The sequence below is a fragment of the Triticum urartu genome, chromosome 6A (assembly GCF_056163025.1).
Source record: "Triticum urartu cultivar PI428250 chromosome 6A, HENAU_Tu73, whole genome shotgun sequence".
In the NCBI taxonomy this organism is placed as follows: Eukaryota; Viridiplantae; Streptophyta; class Magnoliopsida; order Poales; family Poaceae; genus Triticum; species Triticum urartu.
This window is the reverse complement of record NC_141878.1, coordinates 488,954,387-488,964,905: the sequence shown is the minus strand read 5'-3', so window position 1 is coordinate 488,964,905 and position 10,519 is coordinate 488,954,387. Positions and strand designations below refer to the sequence as shown.

Here is a 10,519-nt window from a genome sequence, read left to right as displayed (position 1 = left end):
AAGGTGCTGGTGTCCGCCATCCCTGTCGCATCCAGGTGAGTCCAGAGCGCGATAGAGCAGTGGCGAGCGGAGCTGAGCTGACCTGAGCTTAGTCAGCTGGTGTGGTGTGTGCCCGTGGTGCGCGCGCACGTAGGACGAGCCGAGGCATGTGAAGCGGTACCGCGATAAGAGGTCGGCCAAAGCGTCAGCCGCTTTGCAACGCGGCGATGTGTCGAAGGACCAGAGGATCGATCGATGTAGTCTCATGCAGGTGCAGTAAAGCTGGGGGCGAACGGTGGGTGGGGGGACGTGTGCGAGGCTGGCTTTTGCGTGGATCGATCGAGTGGTGAGCGGCATGGAAAGGCCGCAAAGTGTGTGTGATGGTTGGTAGTCACCTCCATGTTACGTCGTGTTCATGTGTGTAGTAGATAGGAAAAAGCAAAAAGAAGGGGGGGGGGGGGGGGGGGGGGGGATATACACGGACGACGGAAACACTGAACAAAGACTTCTGGGTATATACTGCTCGGGTGCACAACGAAAGGGACTTTGAGAGAAGAAGATCTAAGAAGTGAAAAGCAAAGTGATATGAGCTTTATGAGCACTGTGACTGTACCTTGTATGCACCATCTGTTTGTTTAGTGACTTTACTTGTGGAGGTTGTGATGCATCGGATGGATAAATAAAAAGCTACTCCCTCCGTTCATTATAAGATGTTCTAACTTTTTTATGAATCAATTGCATATAGACACAGTTTAGTGTGCTTGTTTATTTATTTTAGTCTGTATATAGTCTATATTGAAATTTAAAATATCTTATATTTGTGAACAGATGGACTATTATTTATATGCAACACAAACACTCATAGATACTCAGAAATTTCGTGTATGTACTCCGAAATCTACTTGTCTGATGCTCTCTGAAATTTCGCGTATGTACTTAGAAATTTCATATATTCGAACTGCCATAAGACATTGCAGGGGTGCAAACCTCGACAGATTCCTTCACATCAAGCACCTACACTGTCATGCTCTCCAAAATCTACTTGTGTGATGTGTTTTAGAAAGGACGAAAACAGACCGCCAATCATGAAAATAATAAACATAACCCGTAATAAATAGCAAGCCCGAACCTCGGCTTAGATAGTGGTTGATGTCCCACGAGACCGAGGATGTCTGGCCTATCCAAAGGCAAAACCAGGATGAACCTTAAAGGCATGAGGGCCAGGGACCCTGATGACTCGAAGTGTCTAGCCACAACCAAGGGGACCCCTAGAGGTCCAGGGGTTAGGTTCTCGGAGCACCACGGACCCCGAAGCTCCGGGATATCTCTAGAAAGATGCCAAGAGGATTTTTATGGAGGGGTTAATGAAGAGGCTTTTGTGTATGTTTTTTGGGTGTGGGTTTCATATGAAAAATATAGTTCATGATCCCCACACTTATACATGACCTCAACCTCTCTTATAGTGCGACTTTCCTGTGACTTAAATAAAACAAAGATCTTTGGCTTTTTTCAATATGCCGGCCCCTTTTTCCTTTTTAAATCGAGGTGTTTCTCACCTCCATAATTTTCATCATATGAGACTAAACACCAGAGGATCACTTAGTTCGAGTGTTAGTCACTCCAATAATATGTCATCAACACTAAAACACACTTAAGGGGCTAGATGTGCTATTAGTGTTGCACCTGTGGCTTCAACGCTCGACCCAGGGCCAATGTAATGGTGGACGCCTTCTACCTCATGCCCATGACCAGCCTTCTCTTTTGTAGTAGCAGACCAGGAGCGCGCCCCGGCGCGCGGTGCCCGGTGCAAACGATGTGAGCAATCACGAGTGCCAGCCGCATAAGTTTAGCATGCTTAGTTGTACATGTATCTATCCTCACTAAAAACAGCAGGAGTTGAGTATTTATCTTCACTAAAAACAGCAGGAGTCAGGCACAAAGTAAAACCACAACCCGATTAAAAGAAGCAGGGCATATAATTGAGTGAGATAGGGCGGGAGAAGCAGACAAAGCGTTGGTGAGATGAATTTTGAGCAAGTAAATCACATACAAGGCTAACAGGGACTGACATTTTTCAAACTGGGCATCATTTTGATGCAACATAACATTCAATGGTAGGTATTTGTACAAAAGGCTTAGGCATCAAACAGTTTTCACGAGGCATAAGGCACTATTGCAAAAGGTAAACCCTCTAACAGAAGCTAATTAAGACATAGTGGCAACATCATCAGCGTCGAAGCAAGCTGTTCTTGGCACCACCTGATCATCGCCGGCGAATGACCTGTGTAAGGAAGGTTCGATTGTTATTAGTAAAATCCAACCTGCATGATGAACAATAGGAATACACGGTAAGCCGTACCGGTGCGAATATCTCATGCTCTCGTGCCTGAGCCTGTCTTTTAACCTTGTATAGTTTTTTCTCTAAATGGTGGCTTCTGTCCTTCAGATTATTCGCCACCACTTCAATGTTCATAAGGGTTTCATTGGTGGTTTTGTCCACAGCACGAGCAGGTGGAAAGGCATGCGCGATAACATTGTGAAGCTGATCTGAGAAGGCACACATGTATCTGACAGCAATTAAGCAGCCTTTAGAAAGCTTGTCTATCGCCTCAAACGCCTCGTTAAGTCTGAGTCTGAGATAACCATTGTCTTGCTGCATCCTTTTGAACCCTGCATAGTTTAGATCGATCACGATAGTGTTTGTAGCGTTTTCCATGTACCTGATGGCTGCCACAGCCGCAGAATCTTCTGCCACTTCCTGATTGGCAGAGCGAACACCGGTAATTGTCATCTGTGGTGGACTGACTCCATTAATCGGTGGAGAGGTGTAGAAGAGCACTGTGACACTGACTGTGTCATGTGAGTATGGCCTTCGACGGTAAATGGCGTCAGGTATGTTAAGCCGCTCTAACAGGAGACTAAGCATTATTCTGGCTGGCGCCCTTACAGTGGCTGGACCAATCTGCATCATTTTTTATTGCGTAAGACATATATACAGAGTTTGGATCCATCTATCTCACTACATGCTTTGGAATCAGAGTAGTACGCCCAGAATATTTGCAGAGAGTAAAGCTACTGGGAAAAAGGCGGTGAAGTTTGACTAACCTGAACATATGGATGGATTATTTTGTTCACCGACGATGTAGATCCAAGCGAGGCCCGGTCGAAGACCTCGTCTCCATCCATAGGGAAATTTGCTGCAGAAGGAACGTGCTGGCATTAAAAGGACTGGAGGTGGGAAAACTGAAAACAAAGTGAAGCTCCAAAGATCGCAGGTGAAAAGAACTTGCTCTTTACCTTTCCTGGAGAGTTCCTTTCTGCCCGGAGCTTCGTGCTAGAAGGCACTTCTCTTGCACCGCCAGGTTCTGTGGAGGGAGCCAAGGATATTAGGTCAGCCCTTCTCGTCCTTTATAAGGCACTGGACAAAGAAACGGGCCTTTCGTTGTGTCTATATGGGCCTAGATTGTTGCCTCCTGTTGAAAACGAAAGAAACACGTTACATGCTTTCATATCAACATAGAGAAGCAGAGCCCAAGTGTATCCATTACGTACGTGTGTTGTAATATAAAATAGGAAGCTGGATTGTCACAAGAGAAATACAGCAAGAGAAACAGAAAAGTAACCTTAGTGACAAGCAGAAGTAGAAGAGGTACATACGTAATACCAAACTAAACACTAGACAGGTTCATAAATCAGAGAGCTAAGGGGTAGTAGTCTTATGCAGATATACATCGCCTGCTATCATCCATCTAGATAGTACCGATTACAATTACAATAGCGAAGGGTAGTAGTCTTATGCAGATATACATCGCCTGCTATCATCCATCTAGATAGTACCGATTACAATTACAATAGCGAAGGGTAGTAGTCTTATGCAGGTATATATTGCCTGCTATCATCCATCTAGAAATACTGGGGCATAGTACCGATTACAAATAATCTACACTAAGGTTGGACAGGTGCATATTGCATTGATTCACAACCCTTTCATGGAGGCACCGAAGCTTAGCTCGACAATTAAGCGAAGGTTCTCGATAAACCAAAAGGGCCTCCGTTTCTTCCTGTGCCTGAAGTTTCAGTCATTCTCGTCGAAGAGGAAGTCTTCGTCATCAAGGAAGCTTCCACGACGGTTTTCCTCGGCGTCATCAGAAGGATAGAAACCTGGGAACTCATCAAACTCAGAGCAGTCAGACTCCGCGTCATATGGATAGATGCCTATGGTCCGGACCGCATCAGACGCCATCAAAGAAATCTGGGTGAGGTCCTCGGCTTCCTGACTGATACCATAGAAATCCCATGCCACATCACTCACAACAGAAGAAGAACCTGAAGTATCTCCTGAAGGCAGATAGTTGACTGCCGTTTTCTCAATACGAGCTCCAGAATTGTATATGTCATCAGCAAATGAACCCCAGCCCCTGCTTAGGTCCCTGACCTGCCCATCCTTCTTCTTTAGCTTTGCCTTTAGGCACCTGATCTGGCTGTCCCTGTCATCAATATTGCGTGACAGCCGTGTCATCTCAACTTTCATATTCTTTACTTGTGGGCAATCGAACTCTATCTCCATGGCTCCCGCAAGATGCTCGAGACATTTAGTTGCAGCACTCTGCATAGCCTCATCAACATTCGTAGCTGGCTTGCCATGAACTCTAGTTGGCTCTGATGATTGCCAGAAATACACAGTGGCACCCACAAGCCCATATTCACACGTGTAGGTCTTGAACTTGGCCTCGGACAAGCCCATTTCAGCAAGAACAACATTCAGCATCATCTTTGCGCTGACCTTGACAGTGTCCCTGACCTTAAGGATATAAGATATAGCATTTAGTAGATCATAGATAATTGTGTAGTATGTAGGACTGTTATGTAAAGGACATCTAAATGGAAAGAACGTACAAACGGGGCAAGAAGTACTGGGAGCATGAAAAGAGGGGGACTGCCTAAAGCCAATGCATCTATCACATTTAAATAACTGAAGTCTATTTTAATTAAATATACCAATGAGGCATTCCATGAAATACTACCAAACAGTGAAGAGGCCATATAAACGAAGATACATATCACCATCACTATGAGGAAGCCGGACGACACCGTGCATGAAATTAGAAGTAGAATTCTGAAGTACATCAATATGATAGAGCATCTAGACATGCCTAATCCATGCTACACAAATATGGTAGGCATTCATGATTTTAGCCTATACCAATTATGTTCTGTAGAGAGGACTGCTCTAGCCAGAAGTAAGGTATATAGATTCCCTAGTTCTAGCTCGAAACCAAAGAGAGTTACCTTACTCGTCGGGGATAAGGCCGAACGGAAACTGTGCGCGCTGGTCACCGGCATCGTGGAGAAGAGCCCCCTCCGGGCGTTTGAGTTCATCTCGAGCTGGAACGGATCCTGCTGTAAAATCATAGCGCCGTCGTTGCCACGCTTATACATCGGTTGCAATCGATTGGATGTAAATGGAAAGGGAAGAGAGCTGAGCATCTAACCTTGGGTGGATGAAGAGGGCAAAGCACCGCCAGAGAACAGTGGAAGGGTGGAGCAAATCGATTCTATTTGAAGAGTGGAAATGGGATGCCCTAGCGAGATATTTTATAGGGCGCGGTGGCATGTGAGATGTTCAGACCGTGGCCGCCTGAATGGGCCAAGTTGCTGGCCGAAGTATCTGAATTTAGCCCGTCAGCATTTGTCTCTGGTTATCATGTGAATTTAACTGACTATTGAAAAAGAAAAGTGAACACAATTGTGCAGTAGATCATCTGCCATACAAAGTAAAGATGAGTCATGCTTATAAAAAAACCAAGAAATCATGAACATTAAGAGATACCATAACTTCATGGTAAAATATCGCTCAAATAGTGTCAAGCACAAAATATATGTTATCTAAGAGACTCCAAGCATAACAGAAATCGTAACCAGTGACAAGGGAATGCTTAGCTAGGGTTTTGTACAGAACAGTAGCCCAAACACCATATAGAGTAATAATATATACATAGATAGAGAAGCATAAGTCTGGCTGGCATGATTCAGTCCATACATATTCGGTTACAGAAAACTATCACAATAAGGGAGCCAAACCCCATGTTTGTGATCAGTACAGAGGCTTTTACCCCCTAGTCAGCCATCACCGCAGCCGTAACCTCTAATTAGTAAACACCAGGGATGGCAACATCAAGAGACGATAGATGTGGCTTCAGAATAATGTAATCTTCGATTTGCTGAACGTGAAATGTCGGATGTCTTGATTTGAAACTATCACTGGTAACATGCACAACAAACTTGAATCTCATTGAGCACAATGACTTGAACTGTTTCGGCGGAAAGATCATCTGAGAAGCAGCATGATAGACATTATTGACAGGCTCATTGTCAGGTTGGTTGTTGCGCACAACATGCAAAGCAGTTGCCCCTATCAACTGCTGAGCAGTTTGACCAATGAGAATGAACCCTGCCTCGTCGGTTCCATCTGTACAGACCATACAGAGTTGGTACCTATTTCATAAGCATGGACAACAAAGCTTGTAAGTTAGCAGCTCAAATGAATTAAGACAAATATACCAGGAGATTGACACACACCCGAGTATAGGCATAACACCTGGGCAGAGCTGGCTGCATTCGTAGACAAGGGTACTTAGAGTAGATCCATGACCAATACGAACATGACGAAAACACCGTGAGCAGTACATGAACCACCAGGTGGGCAGAGGTGAGAACATGGTCATCCTTGCCGAACAACGGAATATAGTTTCCTAGGCAAACAACAAAGTGAGTAATTGCCTCATTAATGATCTTGATCTAACAAATACATTTTATATATGGTCTGGATACCTTGTTTTCGAATAGATTAAAGTTATTTATCCTGCAAATCATTGTCCTTGGATGGTGGCCCTCTGGATATGATCTTAGGGCAGCACTACAAAAAAAGATACATCCGTGACATTTTGGGCCGAACGAATTTTTTTTCTGTCATACATATGACACTTCTATGACGATAATTGTGACAAAACCCGGTATCATCATAGATGTGGTCGGCTCCTACTTCTATGACAAAAAATCATGACAGAAAATGGGCTTTTCGTCCTGGGCGGGCCGAAGACGCAGCTGCATGACATTCTTTGGGCCGTCCATGACGGAAAAAACCGTGGTAGAAGTGAGGGCGAGGAAAATTTCAGGGAGTTCCCGGTTACGGTGGGAGGTCGGGGGCCGAGCGATGCGCGTTTCTCTCGTACACGTACGCGCGTGTGTGCGAGGCGTTGGCTCTAACTGAACCCGAGCGAGGCGTTGGGCTCTAACTGAACCCGAGCGATTGCACTGCAGGCTACGCGTTATTGAACCCGAGCGATCGATCGATGGCTATTAACTGAACCCGATCAAGCGATTCCTTCGCTACTGCTGCTAACTGAAGCCGATTGATGCTGGCTCTGGATTAACAGTGAGCGTTGCGGGGGGGGGGGGGGGGGGTGGATGAACAGTTCCCGGTGGGGGTGGATGAACAGGACCCCGATCGATCGAGCCGGTTGGGGCTGGATGAACAGGACTCCGTGGAGGGCTGGATGAACAGGACCATCCCGTGGAGGGCAGGATGAACAGTAGACGGTGGAGGGCAGGATGAACAGTAGCCCATGGAGGGGTGGTTGAACAGGAGCCCGTGGAGAGGGCTGGTTGAACAGTAGCCGGTGGAGTAGCGCGCGGTGGAGGCTGGATGAATAGGAGCCCGTGGATGAACAGTCGCAGGTGGAGGCTGGAGGAGGCCGACGGTGGATGAAGAGTAGCTCGTGGAGGCTGGAGGGGGTCGACGGTGGAGATGAACAGTATCCCGTGGAGTCCCGTTTTGCGGTACGCCACACCCCTTCCGATGAACAGGACCCCCGTTTCGACCATAGCGCTACAACACAAGTCCGTTTCATCCGTTTTGCGGTACGCCACACCCCTCCCGATCAACAGGACCCCCGTTTCGACCGTAGGAGGTCTGTTTCCTCCGTTTCGCGGTACGCCAGACCCCTCCCGATGAACAGGATCCCGTTTCGAACGTGGTCGGTCGAACACAAGGACGTTTTCTCCATTCTGCGGTACGCCAGGCCTCGTTTCCATCGCCTGTTCCGTCCAAGCCCTCCCGATGAACACGACGCATTCCGTTGCCTCCCCATGAACACGACGACTACGCTGTTTCTCCGTTCCGACCCAGCCATGTACACGAGCCTTGGCAATACGTATGCGCGAGTAGGTGTTCGAGACCCCGCTCGTATGTACACATATGTGGCTGTATTTTCTTTCTTGCACCCTGGCTGCTGTACGTACGTGTACATGCTACGTGCGCGCCTCTACTACGACACGTGCGCGCCTCTACATCGACCAGTATATATGTACGTACACGTTCGCGACCAGAATGACAACGCTACGTATGCTTCGACCAGGTGGGTCCCGACTGTCAGGCACTTCCTTGCGTGCGAAGATGTAGCTGGTGGGTCCCAGCAGTCAGGGGCAAACGTTTTTTTCGCGAAACACGGTGGCCCGTCCGGTGGGTCCCCGCTGTCAGGTGGAGGAATAATTATTTTGCACGTAATAAGGAGGCACTTCCTTGCTGCGGCCGTGGACCCAGCTGTCAGCGTCTCCACGCACAGTACTCTTCCGATGGAAGTCGGTCGTTGACCACATTGACCACGTTGCGCCGAGAGCACCACGGCGGTGGACGACGGAGAGGCCTAGGAAGGGGACGACACGGAGCCAGGGATGACGCGGCAGTGGAAGCCCGCGCAGAGAGGAGTATGAGGGTTCACTGGTTCGGCTGTGGTGTGAGGCTGTCGCCGCCGTAGGGCCTGGCCAGCGGTGGGAATAGTAGGGGCTGGTGAGGCCTTCGCGGCAGCACAGCCGGCCACGGGAGGCAGGAGCATGCGGCACAACCGGCGCTGCTTTGGGCGGCTGGAGTAAGAAGACCAGAGGTTGAAGAAGCACTACGGCCGTTGGATGGACATCGTACGGTCACTGGAGCTAGAATCGTTCATATTGACTAAGTTGACAAAGCCCTTCGTCCCCGTCAACTTAGTAGGCCCACAAGTCAGCCTCCCACCAAGGTGGGTCCCAGCTAGCCGGGGGAGTATTCATTTTTTGTGCGTAATAAGGAGGCACTTCTGGTGGGTCCGAGCTGACAGCGGGGGGAATGTTTTTTCTCGAAATACGGTGGCCCGTCCGGTGGGTCCCAGCAGTCAGGGGGAAACGATTTTTTTTCACAAAATACTGGTGGCCTGTCCGATGGGTCCTCGCTGTCAGGTGGAGGAATAATTATTTTGCGCGTAATAAGGAGGCACTTCCTTGCGGCTGCCGTGGACCCAGTTGTCAGCCTCTCCACGTACAGTACTCTTCCGATGGAAGTCGGTCGTTGACCACATTGACCGCGTCGCGCCGAGAGCACCACGGAGGTGGACGACGGCGAGGCATAGGAAGGGGACGACGCGGAGCCGAGGAAGACGCGGCAGTGGATGCCCACGCGGAGAGGAGTACGAGCGTTCACCGGTTCGGCTATGGTGTGAGGCTGCCGTCACCGCAGAATAACATGGGGTGTGGGTGAGTATAGGGATGCCTGGCCATCGGTGGGAGTAGTAGGGGGCACTGAGGCCTGCGCGGCAGCACAGCCGGCCACGGGAGGCGGGAGCAGGCGGTCCCGCTGGCGCTGCTTTGGCGGCTGGAGCAAAAAGATCAGAGATTGAAGAAACATAACGGCCGTTGGATTGACATCCAACGGTTACGTCTGCTAGAATCGTTTGTTGACGTATATAATAACTAAAAAAATCTTGCATACACGTCAACTAAATAGGCCCACAAGTCAGACCACTCCCTCTTTTTTTTAATAATTTATATATAGCTCATGGCAACTTCTTATGCAATTTATTGCAGCCATTTTTTTTGGTTGGCCAGGGCCAATTTCGCATATTTCTATGGGTTCCAAACTATTTTTAATACCGAAATGTCCAGCCAGATTTAAAGTACTTTGAAAATATATTTAAATTAGGTTAATGCCCAGTGAAATAGGAATATGAAAATGTAATAAAATTCAGAAATTATAAAGTAATTGCCAATTTGTCATCTGTTTTTATATTTACAACCCATTTTATATTACTTTCAAGATTTGCAGGCGTCTTGAAAGAGTTGCAGCCCATCAGGGCGTAGAAAAATAAGTAGGCCTGGATTGGGTATTCTTCAGAAAAAATAAACTGGGCTCATTTTCACAAAGAAAGCTGGGCTGGTCACATGATGAACATAAAATATAATCCTGGGCTAGACGGGCCACAACCAAGTTCAAACCCTGCTCCATCTCAACAATACCAAACAAAAAAAATACTGCTCAAGTAGCTACGTCCCAGGTGTCAGCCGATCTTGTGCTGTTCTCTTGTCTATTGACTATATACGCTCCCAATGTCGTGGGTCTCAGATGTCAGGAAAACACTAGGAGGAAGCATTTTTTCCATATGCTGACATGGTGGGCCCCTACTGTCATCCTCTCCACGTACTTCTGCCGATTCCTGTTGTTTGTTGACCATGT

The 10,519-nt window shown here is 47.7% G+C and overlaps 1 protein-coding gene across 5 annotated transcripts; it reads right to left on the bottom strand.

Annotated features, from left to right (window-relative positions):
- Positions 1-468: 468 nt before the first annotated feature.
- LOC125514314 (uncharacterized) lies at positions 469-7,373 on the bottom strand. 5 transcript variants are annotated; one of them, XR_015608585.1, is made up of 5 exons: positions 5,269-7,373; positions 3,277-4,780; positions 3,085-3,176; positions 2,339-2,941; positions 469-2,260 (listed from the first exon to the last, which is right to left on the bottom strand). XR_015608585.1 is itself a non-coding variant. In XM_087528444.1 (2 exons), the coding sequence occupies exons 1-2, from the start codon at positions 5,464-5,466 to the stop codon at positions 4,055-4,057; spliced, it is 924 nt and encodes a 307-aa protein (XP_087384570.1). In that variant the 5' UTR covers positions 5,467-7,373; the 3' UTR covers positions 469-4,054. The 5 variants fall into 5 exon arrangements, 1 of the variants encoding a protein (XP_087384570.1); XR_015608584.1 differs by having other exon boundaries at positions 3,085-4,780; XR_015608586.1 differs by having other exon boundaries at positions 2,339-4,780; positions 5,269-5,379; positions 5,472-7,373.
- Between the last annotated feature and the right edge of the window lie 3,146 nt (positions 7,374-10,519).